The sequence below is a fragment of the Kryptolebias marmoratus genome, linkage group LG1 (assembly GCF_001649575.2).
Source record: "Kryptolebias marmoratus isolate JLee-2015 linkage group LG1, ASM164957v2, whole genome shotgun sequence".
Taxonomy (NCBI): Eukaryota; Metazoa; Chordata; class Actinopteri; order Cyprinodontiformes; family Rivulidae; genus Kryptolebias; species Kryptolebias marmoratus.
The window spans coordinates 2,149,583-2,176,233 of record NC_051430.1 but is presented as its reverse complement, the minus strand read 5'-3'; the positions used below and the strand labels follow the sequence as shown (position 1 = coordinate 2,176,233).

Here is a 26,651-nt window from a genome sequence, read left to right as displayed (position 1 = left end):
TAAACGAAATAAACATTTGAAATATATGAGTTTGTATGTAATGTATGAATATAATATACAAGTTTCACTTTTTAAATGGAATTACTGAAATCAATCTACTTTTTCATGATATTCTAATTTTATGACCAGCACCTGTAGCTGTGGTGGCCATCTTGATTTGGGTTAACCAGTTGTAGATGTACAAGCAAAGATGACTGTCTGAAAGTTTCCCTAAAATCCATTCAGTGGTTCAAGAGATTTTTTTTCTAATGGTGTTGACTCTAAAATGCCAAGGTTTTACACTCAGTGATGCAGGTAACTATTTTCGGTAAAATACTTTGCACACTATATAACACTTGGAGTTTGTGTCGTAAATGACTCTCAGCTACTACCACAATGAAATTTACACAGCTAAAATTTGTAAGTCATAGCAATTTTGTGTTTACTATTGACAATTAGCTGTGGTAGCCTTCTTAAATTGGTGTGACTCCAAAAGTTAATCAGTTGTAGATATTCATCCAGTGATTACTGTCTGAGAGTTCTCTCTCTCTCTCTCACACACACACACACACCAGCATGTCTGTCCCACTATCTTTGCGGGGACTTTCCATTGACTTCCATACATTTCTACAGCCTAACCCTGACCCCCACCCTACCCCTAACCATTACCAGTACATAGCTAACCCTAAACCAAACCTAAACTCAATTCACACCTTAGTCTTAAACCTAACCCCTAACCCAAAAACATCATTTCTACTTGGTCCTCACAAGTTAGTATATGTTAGGAAAAATGTCCCCACAACGTAGGCAATACAAGTCCCCCCCCCACACACACACAGCGGTATGAACAAAAACATTATTGCTCCATCTTCAGTGATATGCGATAATCATGATCTTCATATTAATGATAGCAACCATAACCAGAACATCTCTGTAGAAACCTCAAAGAGTGCCAATTCAGCCACCCCATAAAACCCCAACGCAACTCTGCAACAATCCAAGCCAAGAGAAATAACACTTACACCTTGATACAGAGCTGCACAAGAAGTGCAAAGAAAACCAAGACCAAAAGAAAGGCCAAAGGTGCTGTCAGCTGCCCACCATGACAACCACACATACGAATTATCCAATCCAAAAATATGTGCACACATTTAAATTTATTAAAGAATTGAGAACATCAATTTGATAAGGCTTGTAATTTACTTCAGATATGACAAAAACAAATGAATTTGCCATTTTAAAATATTAAACATAAGACTAAACAGTGACTGAAAATAGAATTATTTTCTGTTTGAAGCTCTGTAATTTTCTCTCTTTCTGTGTGTGTGTGTGTGTGTAGGGATCTGATGGCAGCAGCTCCAGGGATGACCTTTCAGCTCAGCTCCTCAGAAGAAACGATCAGATCAGGAAGCTAGAGGCAAAGCTGTCAGGTAGGATGAGAGGCAGGTTAAACAGCTCAGCCTACAATTTTCTGGAGAGATCTGTGTTGAAAAATCAAACAAGTCTCACCTGCGTTTGGAAATGTAAAAAAACAAAAAAGCCTGTCTTTACTGTTGGAAAACTTTAAAACATTTTGCTTATTTCCACTTGCATTATTCTAAGATTGAATTTTGAATACAATTTTTTTTTTTTTACACAAAACTAATAAAAATGCTTGTTAAAATTGCTATTATTTCTAGTTTATTTTCTTTTTGTGTGATAAGTAGAAATGCAGTATCCGTCATGTTCATTGCTTTGTTTCATGTCTGTTTTCAATAAATGTACTTTTCACAGAACATCACAGTCATTAGTGACAATTACTTGAGACCTTGTATTGTAAAAAATCCAAACAATTTAACTTTTTATCTTTAGTTGTTTATGTTTTGAAGGAACAATGTTTAAACTGTAAGCAGGGCAGCTCATTTTTAGCTGAGCCTGCTCTCTACATGCTGTGAATTACAGCATGAAGGGCTGCAGCTGTTCCTGATTTTGTTTATGTCTGGGGATAAATCTAGTTGTCTTTGTTTAAATGTTTGTGTTAAACTTTCTTTTTCCTTCAATACCCCTGCACCCCCTTCTCCTTTTCTTTTTTTTTGTTTAAGTTGACTTTAGGGATTTTTCACCCTCTGAAAAGGTTAAAGGTCACATTCTCATGAAGCCTTTAAATCAGTATGATTTTCTCAGATGTGAAAATTATTAGTAACTTTACCTTCCATTATTTCTCAATCATGTTTTCCCTTTTGTTTTCTCCCTCTCCTTTTGTTCATTTCCTCCCCTGCCTGTCCCTGTCTTCTTGTGTTGTGTGTGTGTGTACTTGTATGTTTGCACTGTTGATACCCCATCCCATCACCCTGGTTCCCAACACTAGACTACGCTGAGCAGCTCCGAGTTATGCAGAAGACCAAGGAGAAGCTTGAAATTGCCTTAGAAAGGCACCAGGATTGTACGTACCTCTCCTCTCCTCTCCTCCCCACCAGCTTCCTTCTCTCACTCTGCACTCAGCATAACTTACTGCATCATCACTTCTTCTCATTAAACTTTTCATTGCTAATATCATAGGCCTCAGATGTTTGCTTTGGGGGTACTGCTTTCTTTTTCTGTCTTTTTGCTTTAAAAAATTATCCTCAGTTTATATATATATATTTTTTTTACTCTATTAATTCAGCATGTGGATGCTCCAGTGTTTGATTTTAGTTAATGGCTCTTTTATTTCCTATAAAGCAGCAGCTCTCAAAGATGCTGTGTTGAATTTATAAATTTAAGTTCAACTCCAATTCTGAAAAAGTTGAGATTTTCCATCAAATGTAAATAAAATAGAATGCTGTGAATTAGAAATATCATAAACCCATGTTTTATTCACAATAGGACATAGTAAACATGTCAAATATTTAAACTAAGAAACTGAACCATTTCGTGAAAAGAATTGGGTATTTTTGAATTTGATGGCAGCAACACATCTCAGAAACAGTTTGGACAGGGCCATGTTTACTCCTGTGAAGGCCCCGTCTCTGTAAACATCCAGGAACTGAGGAGACCACCTGCTGGAGTTTTTGGAGGAGATGGTTGTCCTATTCTTGTCTGATGTAGGATTCTATCTGTTCAGCAGTCCTGGATTTTCTTTGTTTCATGATGCACCAAATGTTGTCAGTTGGTGAGAAGTCTGGACTGCAGGTATGCCAGTTCAGCACATGGACTCTTCTACTATGAAGCCATGCTGTAATGGATGCAGTATGTGGTTTAGCATTCTCTTGCTGAAATTATCAAGGTTTTCCCAGAAAAAGACATCAATTCGATTCATGCCTTTCCAGATGGGTAAGCTGCCCATGCCACAGGTACTAATGTACCCCCATACCATCAGAGAGGCAAGCTTTTGAACTGTAGGCTGGTAACATGCCAAATGCTCCTTCTCTTTAGTAATGGAAAATGGAATGGAATGGATTTCAAATTTTGATTTATCTGACCGCAGAACAGTTCTCCACTTTGCCTCAGTCTATTTGAAATGAACTTTGGTCCAGAGAAGACAGCAGAGTTTCTGGATGGTGTTGATATATGTCCTATTCTTTGCATGATAGAGTTTTAACCTCCATTTGTGGATGGCACAGTGAGCTGTGTTTACAGACAGTGTTCCTGACCCCATGCAGTGATGTCCATCAAAGAATCGGAACCTTTTTTCACACAGTGCTGCCTGAAGATCACAGGCCTCCAATATTAACTTTCAGCCTTGATCTTTGAGATCAGAGTTTTCTCAAGATTCTTTTGACGATACTATGAAGTGTAGATTATTATTATTATTGTTATTTGTGAAAGAGCATTTATGGTCCTGAAGGTGAATGGGAGCATTTTAAAACACACTCACAACTACCCCATCATGAACTGTTAGTGGTTTAATTCTGAAAGGGATATTCTGGCCATTTTGAAGTGGTGTTCCATGTAAAAGTTATGAACAATTTATATGTTACAGTTGTAGATAGCTTTTTGAAAGACCTGAGTTTGAAGAAATAATTTAATTCTAACAGAACTGATGAGCTAGTGGCTAATCTAATTGCAACTAAGAACAAATTGGATTGCTGACGTCTTAAAATGACTTAAATCTCAAAAATGTCATAGTGGTTCATGCAAACACTATTTTATAGATCTTGACATTGCCATCAGTTTTGTTTTACATGGTTAATCTGGCATAAATTTTATGCAGGAAATGTCTTAGTCTGCACTGGATGTTTTGCAGTTATTTGTGCTTGCAATTAATCATAAAATTCCATGTAAATAACTATGTAATGTGAAATTGACAGCAATGTAAAGATATGTGAAATAATGTGCTCATGAACTGAAAACGACCGCATAGAGACACAGGCAGCTCTTCGTGGCTGTGGTGGCCAGGAGGAAGTGTGCCTTGGCCGGGCAGCGTAGCGACTCATTCCCTTCATTCGCTTATTTTTGTGCACCGTCAAATTTGCAAATGCCAAACAGCGTGTAGTGTCTTAGTTGGTTTAATGAACACGGCTGGTTGGGGAAAGGGAAGCAAAAATCTGTAAAAGAACAGAAGAGTTGAGAAGCCGACAGTAAGAAACCTGTTTTAACGCTGTAGGAGGACAGAGGAGCTTCCCTGGAGTTCTGAGCAGAGTGCCTTGTAGACTATGAAAACAAACAAACTTCTCATGGGGTATGCTGGAGCCTTAACTGTATTCAGATCAGCTATTAGCTTATTGGTCCTGCCACAATTAAACTGTTTTTCCAAACTGAGATTGTTCAAAGAGCTATATATAACGGGTAAGATTCTGTTCGAATTGTTTATAACGTTCTACTGAAGCCCAATTCACAGAGGCTGAAATAACCTTTTTAAGGTCTGTGTGGCTGAAAGGTAGTGTTTATAGGTCTCGTTTGCACCTGGCACTAACATCAATCATGTGCAAATGCAGAGGTAAATACAGGTGTAAACATTCTCAGGATGTGTTGAGGATGCATTCAGATCTGATTACTGAGGCCGCAGTCAAACATGATCTGGGATGTATTTCTTCACATTCTGAATGTAAATCTGTTTTGTTTCATGTTAGGGACCAGCAAATGCATCTACGTTTTGTATCTGTCTTATAAGCAACTTCCTTGCAAACTTGTCAGATTTTACGTGTTGGAACATAATTAAACAATATATACAAGCCCTAAAATTGGGTAAATACACCAACAATACATAAAAAAAAATGTTTTCATTATTTCACAAAAATAAAATCAAAATGCAGAACCAGTGTATGGAAAAACAAGCCCCCTGATGTTATTTAACAGCTTTATAAACATTGTTTAACAGCTTTAATTTGAAGTAATCTTATTCTGTATGACACCCACACAGTCTCTAACATCATTGTGGAGAATTTTTGGCCCACTTTTGTACAATGTTGTTTAAGTTCATTGAGGTCTGCCAACTTTTGTTTAGTCACAGCTATCTTCAAGTCCCAGCAAATCCTTTTAGGTTGAAATCTGAACTTTACTGATTTTACTTTATTATTATTATTTATTCCAGTCATTGCTTTTGTGTTTGGGATGATTGTCCCGTTGCGCTATGACCCAGTTTGGTCCAAACTTTAGCTGTTGATTCTAAAATACTGTGGTCTACAGGGTTCATAGTTGACTCAATGCACAGGTCCTGTAGCTGCAAAATAAGCACAAACCATCAGCCCTTTGTTTGTGGTGATATATTGTTTTATTAAGTGTGATGCTATGCTCAAAATTCTCCACTTTGTTTGAGAGAAGTGGCTTTCTTATATCATCTGTTTATAGACTGAAAGTACATTTGGCTTTCATCAACTGTTTCTGCATTTGGCTTCATTTTTTGTTTAGAAAGACTGTATAATGTCAAACATTCTTGCTTAATTTGACTTTGTATCTACCTAATTTTTGCTCTCCAGAGAATTAACCATATTTATTTAGTTGAAGATCCACAATCCTTCTCTCTGAGGGGGGTAAGACTGAAGCAGACATCCATGCCTCCCTATCTCAGACCTAACAAACGCTGCTGCTGTCTACACATGGAAACCCAGGAGAGATGTTTACTTTTTGCTAGGGAAAATGTAGAATTTTAGGGACTTTTGTTTCAATCCTAGTTTGATTTTTGACTTTGGAATGCTGTTCATATACTTCCCATAGATTCTGCAATATAAGCTTTACTGCATTTTGTTTTATTATTAATGGCCATGCATCGCTTGTCTTTGCCTGTTTTTGCTCCTAGGATGAGCCCTTCCTAGTCTTCACAGCTACTAACAATAAAACTATCAGTGCAATTTAATCTTTCTAGTTTTCTTTGTATACAAACACTTCTGTGTGGTTCTCTTCCTTTCTTTGTTCTACCTCTCTTTCACTACACAGCATCTATAAAGAAGCTTCAGGAGCAGAATGAGTCTCACCAGGTTAGCAGAGCCAAACTGGCCGAGGGAATGTCTTTAGCTCTGGAGAAAAAGGACCAGGTGAATGTCACTCTCCTGCCTGTTCTACAGTGCCGAGTTGTAGCTTGCGTTCTAACTTGGTTTTCGTTTTTTTACAGGAATGGATGGAGAAGATAGCTGGTTTAGAAAAAGTAAGTTCTTAAATCTTTCTTTGATGTTGTTAGTTGTACAAAATGATTAATTGTATATAATTCAAAGACTAGAATTCTAAAACCATCTGGCCCATGTCCGTTTCAACCATTAGTAAGTTCAGCGAGGCTGTTGAACTTCTAACCAAATTAGTGGTTCAGTTGAATTTTAGAGTATTTATTTAGTTTTTTGGCTTTGTTAGTGATATATTTTAAGGTTAGCTTTGAACTGAACATGTGGAGGGGAACTACCTGAGAAAAAAAACTGTTTCACTCAAGTAAAACTGTAGCATCATTTGGTTTGGTGGTGTGTGGCTTTTTCTGACACATGTTGACACACATGCATGTTACAACAGCCCTTTTCTTTACTATTTCAGGGAGTAAAGTGGAGTGAAAGTATGTTGTGTGTGCACCCTAACCTGTTTTTTATAATAGCAAATACCTTACATGTTTTTCTATATATTCTTCTTGACTGTTCTACCTTTAAACTTGACATAAACCAGTTACCACAGTCTTCGTTTTCATTGAATACTGTAGCAAACCAGCATTTTATTTTTATATCTGCTGATTTTTCTTCAAACTTCCACATGGCACTGTTGCACCAAACCTAAACAAATTACAAGCACCAGAGTTTAAGAGTAACTCTTACATCGACAATTTTGTAACAAATAAGTGTTAAATAAGTGTAATGGAAAAGTATTTCTCATATTTTATGTTAGTATTAGGTATCCTGGATGGAGGGGGACAGTTTTAGATAAAGCCCTTGAGTGACAGTCACTACATGACCGGTTGGGGAGGGCCTTGCCTTTCTGTTTGACCTGCTTGGCTGCCTGCTCAGTGATCCTTGTGGCTTCAACCACCTTAATGCCCTTCTTCACTGCATGCCTCTAGGAGGCTCTGTAACCTGCTGTCCTCTCCTAATTGTCAGTATCAGTGTGCTTCATTTTTATATCCCTTTTGTCCTTGTATTTGAGCTGGGATCACCCTATTGTCCTTTGTGATGTGCCCAGGTGGCATTTGACTTTCATGTCCTAGCAATCTGGGACTTCTCTGACCGAGGAGGGTGTAAATACTGCAAATACCTGCTCACTGTAGGACCTCTGCATTTTTCTTTTTACCTTCTCCTACCAGAGGATGCACAGAATTCACTGATCGCATCACAAGCGTAAGCTGCTTTCATACCTTGTGCAGCTGGTTCAGGCTTCGCTGAAGTAGAGAGGAGTGCTAAGACCTTCATCTTGGTGTTTTCAGTTAGATGACTGCTGCAAATAATTATGTTGGGGAATTTATGTATGTATATTTGTATGTGTGTGTGTATTTATATAATATACACACACACACAGGGTTTCCCCCAGAAAAGAGGCTAAGCCCGGTAGTAGGTGGCCATTCGCCGGCTGATCGCCGGCCGACCGTGATTTAGTAAAAAACAATGATTAAAGTTGACAGGAAAGTTACAAATATGGCTGTTTATTATGTGATATTGTAAGATATTTGTGTCAAATATTTACACAAATACAATTTTACAAAAAGGCACTTTTGAAATATTTTTTAAAACAAAAATTGTTTGCACCTAATTTGAATCCTAATTTTAAGTCACATTTACAAATAAATTAAATTAACATAAATGAAAAAGTGCAAACAAGGCACCAACACACGTCTCCCGTTTACTGTTAAACAAGGATAAATAAATTAACTCACATAATATTAATATTTTCACGAAGTACAAAACATGCTTACATATTTGGTCTTGTAAAGCCAACCACTCAATTTCAGCTCAACTAACCTCTGTGGTCTATAAACACTCCTTTTTATCGGCTGCAGCAGTAATCTCCTTCTGTGAGTTTTGAATTGTTTGATTATCTTTGTGATCTCTCACAGAGGGATCATAGAAATGCTGATACAGGCGAACCAGCTTCGCTAGAGCACCAAAATCATCCATTTTGAATGGAGCGCGGCGTGCGCACGGTCCACACAAGGTTAGCAAAATTGGGAGGTGTGCACGAACACGTGACACAATACCGCGCGGGGCCTTTGAGCAGGGACGGGGACAGCACGATTGCGTCACTGTTGGCGCCTGCACCCTCGCACAGTGATCAACGCGCAGTGACTTTGTGGTGGAGGTGCCGATGGAAAAAAATGACATATATTGTAATAAACAAGCGGAGCTTAGCCTGGCGGGCCAACCAGGCTTATAATACACTGGGGGAAACCCTGCAGTGTGTGTGTGTATGTATATATATATATATCAGAGTTCTCTGTTTTTATTTATTTACCTTGATGAGAGACATGTGTTGGTGCTTTGTTTGCACTTTTTTATTTATGTTAATTTCATTTATTTGTAAATGTGACTTAAATTAGGTGCAAACAATTTTTGGTAAAAAGTATTTCAAAAGTGCCTTTTTGTATATTTGACACAAATATCTTACAAAATCATATAATAAACAGCCATATTTTCAACTTTCCTTTCAACTTCAATCATTTTTTTTTTTACTAAATCACAGTGGGCCACCTACCACCGGACTTAGCCTCTTTTCACACACACACACGGGCTGTGAGCACAACCGCCATCTGTGGATGTCGGGCCCTCAAAGCATCCTCATGGAGTCGGTTTATAACCATTTGTGCAAACACATGCACATCTAAAAGAAATGATCTTTCACCATTACTAATCATTTCATGTTATAAAGACTTTGTGTTGCTTTAAAGCTGAGAGTAGCTGCTGATTCCGTCTACTCATCTTCAGCTGTTTGTTCCTGTCCTGACAGAGGAAGGTCTGAGTGAACTTTTGTTGTAAACGGGCTGACACAAGAAAGAAAAGTACAAACTTCAATAAGCTTTTTACTGATGAAAACTTCTGCAGTTTTGTTATGGCCCAATCTGGTGTGATAAAGACTCACCTTTCAATACCATGTCCACACTCAGAAAAGTTACGTTCTCTTCTTATCTATATGAGTGTATATTAACATGTACAATTTAGTTTAGAATCATTGTATTTAAGGAGCCACAGTCTGTAGATTTGCTGGAACCAGTTCTTCAGGTGAGACTCTGAGGCCTCATCTCAACTCAGGATGACTACATTTAGATATTTTGGTTTCACATCTTAGCAGATATGTGAAAGTGTAGTGAATGTTTCCTGTGAAGTGACATTCAGTTTCTCTCTGGAACAAATGTTTGACAGGAACTTTTTTCTACTACTAAATTCAGCCTTATTTACAAAACTGTTTGCTTGTTTTAAATTTTCATCTTTGCCAATATTGTTGGATATTTTGCCACTTTGACAGCCTGAAGGAAACACTGTTCCCATGTGCTGTTGGAAGCCCACAGCGAGCTTGTAGAACTAAACGGTGTGATAAATACAGCTGCTGTGTGTGTCTTTAGGAGAAGGCTGCCTTATCAGCCCAGCTGGAGGAAATGATGGAACAAAGTTTAACACTTTTCCAGAAAAGGGATGACCTGGATGAGCTGGAAGGCTTTCAGCAACAAGAGCTTGCAAAAGTTAAACACATGGTGCGTTTTCTAGTCTCCTTTTTTTTCCTCATGCCACTGAAAGGTGAAAGGCGGGCGATAATGTTTTTGCTTGTGTGTGTGCACGTCTGTGTTTGCCTGTTGTGTTAGCAATATATTACATGAACCACTGGATGGATTTGAATGAAACTCTAAGCAAACAACCACTGAATTCACATCTAAAACTGAGTCAACTCCAAAGTAATTCAGTTCAACTGAACTCGGTTTAGCAATTATTGAGCTGAATTTTGATGTGGTAGTAGCTGAGAATAATTCATAGCACATTCTCAAGCGCTAACAGACCATGCAAGATTTTGCGAGAGAGCATTATTTTCAATATTCAACCACGATTCTGACACCGTCGTTTGTCAACATAAGATGATCTCAGTGTTAAACTGGGCGATATGCATTCCTTCAAGGAATGATGCATTTTTTTGGTTTCATGTATTATTACCAGTCTGAAATGAAATGGGAAAATTTGAAATAGGGTACAAAAGATTTAGTGCAGTTTCTAAACTGTATTTTTAGCTCACTACTTTAATGTGACCTGTTTTCTCTTAATGTTTGTCAGCTGCTGAGGAAGGAGGAGCTGCTCAGCCAGCGGGAGCAGGAGTTTCAGCAGAAGGAGGCTGAACTTCAGTCAGCTAACAGAGGTCTGTCTGAGGCTCGGGGGAAACTCCAGGCTTTGCAGCAGCAGCAGCAGGAGGAGAGTTGCAGACTCAATTCTGAGTTTGAAATAGAGCGGTAAGATGATTAGTTTTTGTGTGTACACAAACTATTTCCTGGAGATTACATAAAGAAATCTTTGTTTAATTTTAGAGGTGAAGCATCTTGAAATCAATACGCAGCTACTTGCACAAGAAAAGTTTAGCTTTACTTGTCAGATCACAATAATTGAGACAAAATGCAAACTGTCTGTGATAAATTTTGTGCAGAGAAGAACTGTTGCTGCTCAGAGAAGAAGGCGATAAGAAGATCAGTGAGCTGGAAGGACGGTGCCACGAGCTGCAGTCAGTCATCCAGCAAGTTTCTGAAGACTTTCAGATGGTTAGTTCCAAACACAAGCTGCACAGGATGTGCACTACTAAGCTCTTTAGTTATTTATTGTCTTCTTTCTTTTAGTCCCAGAATATGGTGTCAGCTTTAGAGAAGTCCCTGCAAGAGTTACAGACTGAACACGACACCCTGAAGGTGCAACAGCAAAAGGTCGGAAGAAGAGCAGCACAAACTTCAAATACGGATATTTACTTTAACCAGACTTGGATTTGAATCAGTCTAATAGGGGCCAAATTTAATATTACAGACTCTGAATGAAGACAAGTTATGATTTAGTTAAGTAACTTTTTAAGGTGGAAAACTTGTTTCTGACATCAGGCTGCTGTGACAGAGGAGGACAAGGAGCGCCTATTAGTGGAACTTCAGAAGAAGGTTTTTTCTTTAGAGAGACGATTGCAAGGGAACCTGAGCCAAGACGAGCACCTTCAGGAGCTGCTCCAGGAGGTGCATTATACTTCTGTTTCAGTGAATATAACCAAATGACTAGTCTGAATATGACTGACGATTCAGTATTTATTTTGACATTTTTTGTTGTTTTTAATTACAAAAAATGTTTTACAGATGGGTACAAATTTGTTTGAACCCTTTTTGTTGAAGAAAGAAAAAAAAAACTAAGGTCACTAAAATAAAATAAAACTGACAAAAGTCATAGGAAAAACTGACTGAAAATTGACTAATGAAAATCAGTCATTGCTTTTGAATTTTTGGTTCAACAGTTTTCTTTAAAAAAACAAACTAATGAAAGTGGGCAACATGACAGAGCAGTGATCAGAGCTGTCACCTCACAGCATGAAGGTTGCAGTCTTGCCTCCCTTCTGGGTTTTTTTGTGTGAAGTTTGCTTGTTCTCCCCACACATGTGTTTTCTCCAAGTTCACAGACCAAAAACATACATGTTTGGTTACCTGATAATTCTAAGTTGACAGATGAGACAAAACTGGAGCTTTTTAGCATCGAGTCCCATCAGCTCAATGTTTACAGAGCCAGGAAAGAACCCTGTACCTACTCAGGTTGGGCAATAAGTAAAAGTTTTTTCAACCGATATTCGTCAGCACAACAAATGACGATGGGCGATATAGTCGTGCAGGTGACATCTGGATTTTTTTGTCATCTAAAATGGCACAAAAATATCTGTGCACCCCTTCGCAGCGCGTCTTTAGCATTGCTGGTAATATTGTTAACAACCTGCACACCCTGCTGAAACCCGGTTGTGCAAAGTTAAAGGTACCATCCTTTTTGTTTCAATTTTTTATTTTAAAAAATTCTGGCGAAACTAAATTCAAAAGCATTGATGGATTTTCATTAGTTGATTATCAGGTTTTTTTTTTTCTTACTACTTCAGTCAGTTTCAAATTATTTCAGTGACTTTTGTGTGATTTTATGCTAACATGTCTTTTTCAGCAAAAGGGTACAAACAAATTTGTGTTTGTAAGAAAAGCTCTGTCTCTGTTGCCCAAACTTTTTTATCATGGCATTGCAATGAATATTAAAAAAGATGTTGCATAAAGAGCTGTGTTTGTGTGCGGTTTCCTTTTCAGAAGTCCAGTTTGGAGTTAAGCCTGGAAGAAACCAGAGCAGAGTTGTTATCTGTTCGGACAAACCATGCTGACACTGTCAGCTCTCTGGAAGCACAGGTAACGCAGCTCATCTATTTCAGCTTTTAAGTTACTTCATCCTTTAAGGGCTTGACATGAGCTAAACACAACCAGTGATGTGTGGTGGCATTAATGACAAAATCTGATACACACTCCTTAACAAATCCAGAGTTAATATTCATATGCTGAATATATTCTGTTGTATATTTGAATTAAAAGAATCTGAATGTTGTCACATTAACAAAGAGCGATCTCAAAAGCTCTACTGTAAGTTTTGGGTTTTATTTTAACATGCAGCTTAAAGCACTTTCAAAAGAGGGTCTGGAGAACACAGAAAGCACTGCACAAGTCTGTGTATGTCATAAACATATTGCATTTACTTCAAAGTTGTGTTAGTTTATGTTACGTTTAAACCAGACATACACTGCCTGGCCAAAAAAAAAAGTTGCCACCAAAAAAAGGTTACACACTCTAGTATTTCGTTGGACCACCTTTAGCTTTGATTAAGGCCCACATTCGCTGTGGCATTGTTTCGATAAGCTTCTGCAATGTCACAAGATTTATTTCCATCCAGTGTTGCATTAATTTTTCACCAAGATCTTACATTAATGATGGTAGAGTCTGACCTTCTCCAGCACGTCCCAAAGATTCTCAGTGGGGTTAAGATCTGGACTCTGTGGTGGCCAATCCATGTGTGAAAATGATGTCTCTCACTCCCTGAACCACTCTTTCACAATTCACACATGCCTGAACCTGTGATATAAACAACACATGACATGTTACACAGTGTTGTAATTTTACTTAAAACTAATCCAAAATGCAGTGCATAGTTTAAAAAACAAAACAAAACAGAACCCATGTCAACATGTGTCTGTCTTGTTTGACATCAGGTGTCTAAAATGAGCTGCAGTATTTCGGAGCTGCAGACTCTTCTCCGACACAAAGACGACTCCTCCAGGGCCTACAGAGAGAGGACAGATGCACAAGTAAGCCATCTGAGATCAGACACACAACTGTGTGAAATCCAGACCTGTTCACTCTCCGACAGCTGTTTGGCTCCAGGATTCAAATGTAGTTTGAAAAGTCACTTCATAGGTTTAGATGACTCTTTTTATGATCTGTATGATCTGGCTTTGTCCCTAATCTAAGTCCTATAACATTATTTATACAAATAGTATAGTTCAACAAATGTTATAAAGATTTATGTCCATTTTTTAGAGATGACCAAATTGTTATGGTGGTATTAGTTTGTATTTGATAGTTAAATAAAATGTTTTTTTTTCATAGATAAAAGGTAGCTCAAAGCATTTGTGTCAGAGTTGTTTTAACTAAAATGTATTGTTTTAGTCAACTTTTTTGTTAAGTAAGCCTATTTTCATTTTTAGTAGTCACAACTTAATCTTATCAATAAATCACCTCACTAATGAATAAAAATGCTAAACAGTTTGCTACTGATTCACTTAATAAGAAACATATCTTTTATGTTTATGTAACAAATTTGTATTTTAAGGGATGGTTGGCATTAAACTACGTGAAGCCTTGGGTTTTTGGTGTCAGACTAGTTCTGAGTTACTGATTGACAATTCACTCATACAGCTGTTCTGTTAAAGGCTTTATAACTGCCATCGTTATTTACAGGATGAAGCTTTTCAGTGACAAGAGAGCCCTGCACTAAAATATATGAAGATTTTGTTTTCTATAAATAGGAAAACACTTTTATGGTATTAAAATAAAAAATTGCACTACTTTAGAAACCTTCATAGTAAATTTAAAGTTGCTTTAACGTTTCACGAAGGTTAAAAATCTCAATTTCAGTCTGAGAATGTGTGTTAATGACAGAACTCCAGTTATTTGTAGTAAAGCTAATCAATGTTACAGCTGAGGACACACCTCACTGGTACTGGTGACAAGATTACTTTACCTCCAACAGCTCCTAAAAAACAAAACGAAACCACAGCAATGGGCTGAGGAACCTTCCAGACAAAAGTTTTCATACAGTGAATATTTAAGGTGGTATTTCACTGAGTTGGTGAATGGTGTTCGCCAGGAAGACGTCTGAATGTCTTCAGAATGTCTTGCGACTTTTGCAGCGATCTCATTTCCCTCACCTTTGAGTTTCTAGAGTTTTGAAAATTGTTCCAAAAATTTGTGCGACAAATTTTCTCCCAAAATAGTCACAAAGTGGTTGTGGGCAAGTCGAGCTGGATTTTGACTCCTCTGAGCTCTTCCTTGAAAGAAAACATCCAAGGTAATTGTCCAGGTCTAAAAACCCTGTTGAAGATGGAAAATAATTATTAAAAACTGATTCTTATCTTTGTATCTTCATTAAAGTGTAATGTGGGGCCGTCTGCCGTCGAGGTGGAAAACAAGTTAATGTGGACAGCCAAGAATGTTTTGCAAGCTGTCTCCACAAAAATAGGTTGTGATTTCCAAAATTTGGACGATGAAAATCTGGACCAAGAGACATGATGGTCTATTGGTTGCAAACGCTCAGAGTTCAGTGAGACTCGCAACTTTGACCGATTTTTAAATTTTGTTTTATTTCCTTTTTCCGTCAAATAGACTCCCAACCATTACAACTCAGTGAGTTACTGCCTTTCTACAACAATGAATAGCCTACAAATGCATTGGTTTAGTTTCAACTGTTGGGTGGGAAAAACCCTGCGTATTTCTGCTTCAAATCAGTAGGCCATCTTAATTTTTATTCTCTGATGGAGCCTTATCCCAGGTTAAGAAAGCTTATTTTTTGTCAAGTGTTTAAACTTTAGATCTTTTAAAAAATTGGTAGGAATCAATCCCACCTAAGGATCTGTTACTGGAGATGAGTTCTAGACATCTTTAGTACGTATCATCATAGAAAGCTGAGTCACAGTTCATTCACTGTATTATTTTTATTTCAGATTGCAAGCTTGGAGCAGCAGCTTCTAGAGAGCAGTGAGAGACTGAAGAGCGCCGAGCAGCAGGTCACAGAGAAACAGCAGCACATGGACAAACTGGTAGAGAACACAATGAAAAAACAGTGTTGTATTAAAATTAGAAAAAAGATGAAAATACAGTGGCTGATTGAGTAAATACTGGACCAACCATATTCACTGGTAAATCTCTGAGCTCTCAGTCAAAGATTAATTAATTATTAATATAAGAAAACAAATAAATCTAAAACACTGAATCCAAATTAGTGAGTTGGAAGATTGCTGTAGATTTAAGTTAAAAGCAGAAAGCTAATGTTTTCATGTCATCTAAACCCTGTAGGTAATTGTTGAAAGTAAAAAAACAAAACAGCATTTTCTGGTTTGAGGTTAGTCTGGTGCTGTTTTATCTGAGTTCCATTTGGCAAATAATACTTGAAAGTTTTATTTTATAGCTTTAAATTAAAGCTAATAGTCTGCATGTAAAGGTAGAATTTGTCATGTAAATGTTTCTTGAAAATGGGAGGCAATACAGATGACATGTCATTAGAGGTCGGTATCAAAAGGAAATTTATCTAAAAGCATAAAACTCCTGGTTGACACAAAGTTACTGAGATACACTGTCAGTCTACACTTAAAGTAACCCAGCTGTGCCTGATTGAATTCGAGGTCCTTTTCTGAAGAGAACATTAGGATTTTCACTGTGTCTAAGATCAACTGAGATCGTTGCATGAAAATTAAATCCTGCTTCTATGTTCATATTTCTGCAGCAAGGGGAAGTAAATGCTGAAAAGGCCTTTCTGGATCAGCAGGTGTGTTTATTGGAGCAGCGGAGTCAAGAGAAGGCCAGCCGGCTGGAAGAAAGCATCACTTCTTTACAGGCAGACAAACAGATGCTTCTGGACAAGCTTGTATGTTTGCTGCTTTATTTCTTTCACCTTTTTGCTCTTTGTTGGTCAGATATTCCTGTAGTTCCCATTAGAGTCGAGGCAGCAGTTGCCTCAGAGACAGAGGTGAAATAACTTGAAGTGAAACGGTCTTTAATATGAGAGGTCATGACTTCAGTTTTTAAACGTGTTGACATCCTTGACATCCTCATTTCTGAATGGCAGGCTGATCTGGATAAGCAGGTGATTCAGGCAAACTCCATTTTAAAGCAGCGGACAGAAGAGTTGGAGCAGTGCAAGGTAAGAATAAAAACTACTCAGAGAAAGAGAAGATGCTCATTTTCAGAATTTGGAAGCTTTTGGAAGCCAACACTCATTTAAGATTCAATTTGGTGTATTTATATCAAAACCTGAAATGTAAAAAATTAGTTTTTGAAATATTCATTGTCAAAGTGTAAGTATGAAGAATAATACTTGTTGACATGTGGCCGTCATGTTGGGGAATGGAAACTGATCTGTGGACCGATTTTAACTTGTTTTCATTCTGCTTCTGTTTGATTCTTAGTTTTGAGATGGGAGGGTAACTCTATGAAGTGAGGTTAATAGCTTAGCCGACTATGTTAAGCTGAAAATCAGAGTTTTAGTAGCACAGAGAAAGATCTCCTTGACAACAGTGGCTGAACTCATAACCTGCTCCACAGTTCTGCTTTATGCTTTCTTTTAGAAGCTTCATCTGCTCATTTACTCTTTGTTTAAAATATTTGTCATCACAGTTCTGCCCAGTGGTAAAACATTTGAAATAAATGTTACATTGTCAAATAACACAAAATATAGAAGAATGAAGAGAGTTTAGAAGTGATAGTGTTTAACAAAAGGAAACGCATGAAAATGCATTATTTTGATATTTTATCTCATTTCACCTTTAAAACAAAGATCCTACACAATCTGTTGATGCTGAGATTATGTGTAACTACGACACCAAACTTAAATTTTAATATTTTTTATATATGGCCCACTTGCAGATGAAATTGAAAAAGCCTATCAACCCGTTTTCTTAATATTGCACATATTTAATTTTTTTATTTTACTTTTTGTTGCAAGCACTGTTTGTTTTAAGCACTATTTGCATATCAGTAATAATTGACAAATCTAAATCTCAAAGGGATACTTTAGAAATGTGTGATTCTGTGGAAAGCTTATGAACAGTTAATATCTTACCTGTTGTGGATAGCTTTTGGACCAACCTCAGTCTGGAGAAATCATTTTATTCTGACTGAACTGCCAAGGTAATGGCTAGTGTGAACTTCCAGGTCTAAAATCAAAGTGGACCATTGCTGTCTAAAAACAGCTGCAGTTAAAAATAAATAAATAAATCACAGGTGGAAATTTACATGTGCCATCCCTTTTCTCATTTCTTATTAAAAAACAAGACAGTAACAGTCTAGACCCGCCTCTGATCAATAATAAATATTTGAAGTGACATCATGAAAGAAACTTGTTTGTGATGTTTTATGTGAAAACCTAAAGTTGAAACGGTGTGGATAGAGAGTGACACACCTTGCTCATTTTCTGCAGAGTTCCTTTCTTGTTCTAATTATGATTTATGTGTTTTTTTTTCATCATTCTTACTTTTCAGTCAAAAGATAATTTTTTGGCTTTAATCCCTGAAACAGTTGTGTGAATTAGTAAGTTAATTCCTTGCTGAATAGGTTGTGATGGAAAGATATGAAACTTTAGCCTCTATACTTGAGGTTTATTCCCCTCTGATTACTGTCCCATAATGTGTAAATCACTTAATTGACCAAATCAAATATAGACTGTATTTATTAGTTTTTTTTTAGATTATCAAAAGGTACTATTAAATTAAATCTAACGTCTGTAATTTAAGGGACTTCTCATCAAGTATAAAGGATAAAGGCCAGTGTATATCACCAACTTAATTCATGTTTCTGATGGCTTTGTGTTGTACAATTCAGGTTTTTTTTTTTTACATTTCACATTTTCAGGCACATTTATCATGTTTTTCATGCAGAGAATCATGCAAGTTAAAAAAAAAACGTTTTGTTCAAATGGGGTATTTTTACTCAAGATTTCAAGTCCTTTGGAAAAGAAAAGAGTTCATCGAACCCTTCTTACAGGCTCTGGTCTCATAACCCTGGTCTGGAGCTTGCGATCTAGCTGGGTTTAAAGGGAACCTGCTAAGTGATTCGAAGGACTTGAAGCTCAACATAGCCGTCTAATCTGCTCTCTTTCAGAACCTGCCTGTGTGTGTGCGCTCAGGAAATGATAAGAAAAACATTTTTTAAGTACTACTGAAACCAGTTTAACAAGTGCTGCTCACAGTTGTGTGCATTTAGCATAGCATTGGTATACATAGTTGGTTCTGTAGATATTATTCTCAGGCAACAGTCAGGGTGAGACTATTGCACCGCACTAGAGTCTGAGGTTTGAGCCCAAATTGAGTTTTAATTTTCCACCCTTTAATGCCTGTACACAATTTGTTCAATCAAGATTGGTATAAAAGACTAAGTAACAATTACAATAAATCTGTATAAAACATGTCCAAATGTTTACAGTTCATAAGAACATAAAGATATCTTTGTTTTGAGTCTGCGTCTTGGTGTGGTCCCTCAGACAGAGCTGAACAGCCGGCTAACAATGAGCACCGAAATCACCAAATCTCTGGAAGAAACCAGAAGGCAGAAGGAGGAGCTGCAGAAACAGGTATTTACATGAACACACATCTTACAGTAATCAGTTACAAATGATGGAGCTGCCTCACTTTTCACTGTGTAATCAAGAGCAGTCCTGGTAAAACTGAAGTACAAAAAAATAAGGTATTTACTGGGTCCTAAAATTTGGCCAGTAAAACCTCATAAATAACAAATGACATACTTATCCTGTTCTCATGGAAATGGTGAAGGTGGAATAAGTTTTTCACTCAGTTTTTGTGTGTTTTTGGTTCAAATTTAGATAAATGATTAAATCAGTATCAGTTGTTCATCTGAGGCTATATTTGCGTAATTCTAAGAGAGTAAGAACCAAATATTGGTTGTTTTTTGTTTATTAGCCTGCTTTGTTAAACATTAGAAATGAAATATAGCATGTTGGTTCACATAACTGTACATGTGTACATCAACTTACTGGTCCTTTAAATTCTCCTTTGCAGATTACAATAGAAGGTCATTTCAGAGCTGGGTGTAATGAATGTGTGAATATCTGAAAGTGTGCCTTGTGTTCTAAAACAATTTGCCTGTGCTTGATGTCAGGTTGGAGAGCTGAGCGAAGCTCTGGAAACCTCACAGCAGGAACTGTCCTCCATCAGTGACAAACTAACGTTGAGAGAGGAGGACATCAAAACGCTGCAGAATGGTACACATACAATAATTTACCTGGTTTAGCCTGGTTTTAATGAAACTCTGAAAAGTAATCATTGGGTGTACACCTACAGCTGATAAGCTTAGATGACTGCCACAGCTATTCGCCATTAGCCAACAAAGAAATGACTACAAGTCAGTCAGTTTTACAGATATTTAGGTAAAGTGTGATGTGGTAGCAACTGAGTCCGTCACAGCACATACTCTGAGCACTAGCACATCTCCTGAGATCTCACAATGTTGCATGAGATGGTACAGAACACAAATTTAAGGTGTGATCAAAACAACTACAACTCCATCATTTCTCAATACAAGATGATTTTATTCTAAAACTCTGGCATCAAAGGTGGCAGGCGATATGCATGCCTTCAAGAAATGGTAGGACTTTCATTTTTAAGGACTATTCTGCTTTTGTTTTTAAGCTTGTAACATGTAATCTTTGCATAACTAACTTGGTAGATGTGGTCTGTTTAAAAAAGAAAAAAGTATTCTTGAGAAAATTTCACAAAAATCAAAAAGAGTATTGTAGAAAAACAGAAAAGATATGCTCTCATCTGCTGTTTTTGCTGTGCTGATGTTGCAGAGGTGCAGAGTCAGCAGGTCTCCCTGGGGCAGCTGCAGGAGGAGGCTGAGCAGCTGGAAGGTCAGCTGCAGCAGACGGAGCTCAACAAGGAGTCTCAGCTGAGGAGCCTGAGGGAGGAGCTGCTGAGTCAGACACAGCAGCTCGACAGCTGCCAGGCGCGGGTCAGCACACTGTCAAAAACCTGAACCAGAACTGCTGAAAAACTCATTCACATTCAGAGTGGCTCTGGTTCAAGAAAGCTAAAGTTCCAGACTGTTTTTATGTGATGTTTGATGTTTATTGTCCAGATTTCCTTTCTGGAGGTGGAGGTGGAAACCCTAACAGAGCAGCTTCACAGCCCCGAGGTTTGTGAGGAGGATCAGAATGGCAGTGTGACTGTGGATGACCTGGATCACATTCAGAGGGTCAACAGAGAGCTGGAACAGCAGCTCAGTGACAAGAACAGGGTCAGACATCATTGCAATTCACACTCTGCTCTTCGTTTAGCTTTCACTTTCCAAATAAATGCCCAACCCCCAACATAAAACCCAAGTGTTGTTTTGCAGACCATCAAGCAGCTGCAGCAGAGACTAGCAGAGCTGAAAAGAACTCTGCAGAAAGAGCTGGTGAGAACTTTCATTTATTTTAGCCTAGGAATGTGTTTGTAATGAAACGTTCAGCATTATTTCAGGAGAGTTGGTTTTATTTGGTTTCATTGTGGCATTGCATTTGTCCTTTCTGTTTAAGAAACTAAAGCCTGAGACAGAAGCTGAAGGGAAGGAAAAGTCACCTGAAAGCCGGGCAGAAAAGCAAGAGAGCGTTAATCTAGACCCGCCCCCAGCATCTGCACCGAGCCCCCCGACTTCCAACACCACCGTAACCAACACCTCAGACCTCAATGACTCCAGAGAAATCAACTTTGAGTATCTGAAGCATGTCGTCCTCAAGTTTATGTCCTCCAGAGAGGCTGAGGTGAGTCATCAATGATTGTTTGGTATATGAGTGTGTGTGTGTGTGTGAGATAAATAACAGACTAAATGTGGGTTTTACTCTGCTAGGCTTATCAACTAATACGAGCCGTTTCTGTGCTGCTGAACTTCACTCGTGAGGAAGAGGACATGCTGAAGCAAACTCTGGAGTACAAGGTTTGTGTTTCTTTAACGCTCAGTATGTTCAACCTTCACCTCCAGAAATCAGCTAAATACGGTCCAAATAAAAGGTTCAGGCCAACAATAAGTCACTACTATTATGTCAAATGGATTATCTTTTTTGAGGGGGAATGAAAAGGTGTTGTTTTATTGCAACTTGGTAAGTTGATCATCAGGTGTCTCCGGAGAATATCAACAATGGGTTTTGTATGAGACCTGTGTTTATTGTCTGTCTGCTGGAGCTGTCTGATCGGTGGAACAGCGGAGCCTTTTCTACACACAGCTGATTTGAATTAAACAGGCAGGTCTTTGCTTTTGAATGGTTTTTCTGAATCAGCCATATTTCTTTGTGCATAGTGCTTTAATAATATCTTTCTCTGCTTCTTTTTTGTTGTGGCTGTTTTTCAAAATGTAGTTAATCAGTCCCTCCAAGATTTTGTGGGCATTTTTTGTGATTGTTGCAGCTAAAATGCCTGATTTCGCGGGCATTTTCCTAAAAGTTGCAAATTTTTTTTACTAAAATCAATAAAAAAAACATAACTTTTAATATATAAACCAAAAATACTTACTAGTTTTGTAANACCAAACATTGCCATTCTCAAAAGGTGCTTTATTTGAGAACTTTGACAGCTTCTAAACTGACATTCATGACCATTTCTGGATTGTCCCTGGTCTGCAGCTCTCCTTACATGTTTTGCAGACACAAAGTGTTTGTCGATGTGTTTATGTTCCATGATTACACTGCAGGACGTGCAAAACAGCTGCAGCTGGGGAGGAAACTGGTTTGCTGAAATCTTTGTGGGCAAATGTGAAGCATCAGCGCACATTTTGGCTTCAGTCGCTGCTCCTGATGCTCCCAGCATTCTGATGTTAACAGGATGTTTTGTATTCCACACTACACAAACCCACAAAGAAGACACATAGACCGCAGAAACGGTGGCGAATCACTTTAGAAACAATAAATATTGGGTTAAAGTTGCTGTGTTTTTGGCAAAGTTGCAAAAAGTTGTAATTTCGTGGGGTTTGCTTGATTTTGTGTTAATAGTTGCAATCGCAACATCACGAAATCCTGGAGGGTCTGTTAAATAAGATGTGTGCCCACTCTGGGGGTAGTGATCATCTGTGACTGATGCATTCATCGTCAGTTCACTGCACCTGTCCAAAATGTCCAAATCCATGTACTTTTACATCCCTACTCAGCAAGGATGAGCCCAGTTTTTGTAAAGTACTCTCAACGTTCTGTCACAGAGACAGAAGATTTTCTGTCATGCCTACATATTTTAGACCTGATGGAAGTCATTTAAATTGCCAGTTTTCCCCTAACGGATCGTGGACATACCTCTGATCAAGGCTTTGTCTCTCATTTCCCCCAATTTATTTTATATCCTGATATATGAAAGAAAAAGTCATTTACTGATAACAAATGAGGCATTGCTGCTTTAGGGTTTGTGGTTAATAACAAAACATTCTCCATATAACATTAATTTATGTTCTGTTTTCTCTGCCCGAATACCCTTAATATTTATATTTCTTCTGGCTGCTTCTAAAGGCTTTAATGCTAATGCAAAAGTTAATAAGTTTAGGGGGCAGCCCTGTCTTGTTCCCTCTTAAAGAGAAAAGCTCTGAGATATATTTCCATTTGTTAATACTAAGGTGCTTAATTTATTATACACCAGTTTGATCCAGTTTATGTATATGGAAAACCTAATCCAAACTTCTGCAGTACTCCAAACAACTGTGCCCACGCTACTCTATTGAACGCCTTCTTTGCATCTCAGGACGAGGCTGCGTTAGGCTCGGTGCCATCTTTCACTTGGCATATCAAGTGTAATAGTCTATAAACATGGTCGGCTGAGGATCGACCTTTAATAAAACCCACTACACCCAAATGGGTGTATGAGAAAAGGCTTGTAGCCAGAATTTTACCTACATTTATCAGAGAGGCTGGTAGATGGCTTCCTCACGCTGTGGGTTCTTGCGTTCTTTATGTAGAAATGCTATTGCAGCAGATCTCGTACTCTCTGGCAAGCTGCCTCTATCAAGTGCATCTTGAAACACAAGGACTCTTGGTACTATTATGTCAAGGAACACTTCATGAAATTCAGTGGAAAAGCCATCATTTGTGTGGACTTCATTCTTTATAGTGTTCTTCATCTCCTGAATTTCTTTTTGTGTTTCTTCTGATAGAGAGCAAATTTACCTGGGATAGGAAACAGGCTGTCTTCCTGTTCTCTGGTTCTTTGTGATGTATAACCTGAATGCTTCATTTATCTCATTTTCCACAGAGGATATCAGTGTCTGCTTGTTTTGCTCTCTGAGCTAAGAACCCAGCTATTTCCCCTTGTTCATAATCTGTGTTTACACAGAAATAATGCTAATTTTGCCCACCTCTGTAAGACAGAGTTCGGTTCAAATTTGAGTTTGCCTAAGTCTGTAAGGAGCTCTGGGTTTGGCTGACATGGATGTACTTTTTTCAAGGTCTCTTTCTAGAACTCACTTAAGCGATTAGCAGCTTGTTTTTTTAAATAGGAGCAATGTTGTATCAGGTGACCCCTCAAGCAGGCTTTAAAGACATCCCACTCTACTCTTGGGTTAGAGGCTGATCCCTCATTTAGTCTGCAGTATTCTTTCATTTCTTCTCTGATAAAAATCACTGGATTTTTTGTCTGGGAGCAATAAGGTATTCAGTCTCCAGCAACCTTTTTGACTTTTAAGTCCAAGCTTCAAGCATAATTCCACCAGGGTCTGGTCTGACATTACAATCTGTAAATTTGACTGAGTTGCAGCTATTTTTGTGTCTTCTAAGGTTTTGAATCAGTTTGACTCCAACGGTTAATCAGTTGTAGAGGTACATCAAATGATTACTTTCAGAGTTTAATTAAAATCCATTCAGTGGTTCATGAGATATTTTGCTAACAGAAGTACAATAAATATGGGTTATAATGTAAAATGGTTGTCTGAAGATTTAAGGTTTTAAAGGAGAACTGAAATCAAATTTAAAAATATTAACATTTCATGAATGTTATTTAGTCAGACACGTCCACAAAACATTTCAGGGACCTGTTTTTATGACCTAAAACTTAAATAACCATGTGAACCATGTTGCACCTGTTGCTGAACCTCAGCACCTGTGTGGACGTCACACATCAGCGGGGTCACGGAAAAAGCCAAAAACACCCGGGTGTTTTTTTCTATATTCAGTATTTAAAAAAAAAAAAAAAAAAAAAAAATAGAATTTTATTTAGAAAATTTTACAACAAGCATATTTGATGATTTTCTTTCAGCTGATGTTGGTTTCAGAACAGCTTTAATGATAATGATTATATTATCTTTATGTGGTTGTGAATTTCCTGTCTGCCTTTTTTAATTTGGCGTGTGACAAGTATAAATAAACTTCAGCCTGTTCTTTTATTTTAATGATTTGGTGATTTTTGTGAATCTGAATGTTATTTTTATTGGAAGATGGGAAATCAAAATAAGTCAGTACCATAATTGGACTTTTACAGTCAGGAATTTGTGGTGCAAAAAGTACATTATATATACATATATACATATTATTCAGTCATTCCAAACATGGTCACAGTTGGACTGGTTAGATTTGAGCTCACCTTGTGGCCGATGGGTTTTTTATGTTCCAGATGTCCTGGTTTGGATCCAAGCCTTCACCGAAGGGTATCGTCCGGCCGTCAATCTCAGGCGGCTCTACTCCCTGGAGCTGATGAGCAGCAGAGAGCGAGCTGTGGTGGCAGGGGGGAGATGACGGACCGCAGATGACGGACCGCCTCACAGAGCCCCGGGCTGGGCTCAAACTTGAGCTTCTCTCTGTGAGAACAACGATGGTTTGGTTTCATGTTGGAGAAAGAAAAGGACCTGCTCAGTATCCTGAAAAGATAAATGCTTTTCCAGAATCATTTACTGATTTTACTTACTTTTAAACAAAATTACAGTCCTGTTAATAATAGCTGAGACAGCTGTCTGATTGTATTCTACATATCACAGATCTTTTCTATTTTTATTCAGCAAATCAGTAAGGTGGTATGTAAAATAAGAATGGACAGCCTGCCTTGTCTTTATTTCAAGGATCATCTCACATCTATCTTCTCTGTTGGGACAGGCGGAAACATACTCACGGGACAGATGCTACTGCTTTTGAATGCTCAGACCTGGTTTTTGGAACTCCATTGGTCTGTAGTTTAAAATCAAGATTTAAAAGAAATAATTTTGACTTGGATTTGTTTTAGGTGAAACATATTGTCAGAAAAATAAGGTTGTCATATTTTGCTGTTGGACAGACTGTCGTGGAAACATTTTGGGCTTTCTGGCCTACAGGATTTTAAACAGCCACTGTGTGGTGAGCGAAATACTGAATGGCTGTGCAGAAAATATTCTTCAATAAGTTTCATTAAAAAAAAAAAAAATCTAAGCTTGTTTTTACTTTTTTCGCCTAGATGTATAGATAATGACTGTTTAGAAAACAGCTGCAGGTCCTTCAGCACCAGTGCAGACCATACGAGCTGTCTGTGGACATTAATAACGATGTAATAAGATAGACGACTGGGGGCACACCCCACCTTTACCTGCCTTTGCTAATGTAAATTACATTCCACGTGTCTATTTCTGTATAGAAACATGTACATACTGTATGCATTGAAATCTTTATAAAGTGGGTGTAAATAGTTTGATCAGTTTACAGTATTTATCATCAGCGTGGAGAAGGAGCCAGATGTGTCTCTGTCTCTGCTGGTCACTCACTCCTCCTGTCCTGTGAGTAGTACGGGGCTTTTTTCTGTCAGTTTTTATTTGTTTGGGGTTTTCTTTCTACTTTTTAATACTGGGGTGTAGAGAAAAAACATGTCTGAATGCAGACATGCCATCCTCTTGTATTACTGATGATCAGTAGGAGACTGTCTCCATGAAAATTGTGGAAATACTTTTTTTTTAAACCTCATGAGTTAGCTGCGTTAAATCCTTCCACACTACTGTATAATAACTACTACAGCTTTTTTGTCCTTTGCTTTTATATAATTTAATGATCACTGCAACTACTGTCGCTTCCTTTCCCACATTTAATACAAATATATCCAAGGTTACAAAACCA

At 37.9% G+C, this 26,651-nt stretch overlaps 1 protein-coding gene across 3 annotated transcripts in view; it reads left to right on the top strand.

Annotated features, from left to right (window-relative positions):
* golga1 (golgin A1) overlaps positions 1–26,651 on the top strand; it is a 35,917-nt gene extending 9,266 nt beyond the window's left edge. The window contains exons 3-24 of one of the 3 annotated variants that reach the window (XM_017432985.3): positions 1,319–1,409; positions 2,327–2,401; positions 6,313–6,410; positions 6,488–6,520; positions 9,896–10,024; positions 10,593–10,765; positions 10,957–11,068; positions 11,144–11,227; positions 11,396–11,521; positions 12,614–12,709; positions 13,561–13,656; positions 15,571–15,666; positions 16,350–16,490; positions 16,692–16,766; positions 19,101–19,190; positions 19,736–19,838; positions 20,427–20,587; positions 20,714–20,872; positions 20,972–21,031; positions 21,153–21,377; positions 21,464–21,550; positions 25,192–26,651. In XM_017432985.3, coding sequence (XP_017288474.1) covers positions 1,319–1,409; positions 2,327–2,401; positions 6,313–6,410; positions 6,488–6,520; positions 9,896–10,024; positions 10,593–10,765; positions 10,957–11,068; positions 11,144–11,227; positions 11,396–11,521; positions 12,614–12,709; positions 13,561–13,656; positions 15,571–15,666; positions 16,350–16,490; positions 16,692–16,766; positions 19,101–19,190; positions 19,736–19,838; positions 20,427–20,587; positions 20,714–20,872; positions 20,972–21,031; positions 21,153–21,377; positions 21,464–21,550; positions 25,192–25,272 — 2,391 coding nt within the window. In that variant the 3' untranslated portion in view covers positions 25,273–26,651. The remainder of the gene's footprint in view (positions 1–1,318; positions 1,410–2,326; positions 2,402–6,312; positions 6,411–6,487; positions 6,521–9,895; positions 10,025–10,592; positions 10,766–10,956; positions 11,069–11,143; positions 11,228–11,395; positions 11,522–12,613; positions 12,710–13,560; positions 13,657–15,570; positions 15,667–16,349; positions 16,491–16,691; positions 16,767–19,100; positions 19,191–19,735; positions 19,839–20,426; positions 20,588–20,713; positions 20,873–20,971; positions 21,032–21,152; positions 21,378–21,463; positions 21,551–25,191) is intronic. The other 2 variants (XM_017432986.3, XM_017432987.3) reach the window with 2 other exon arrangements.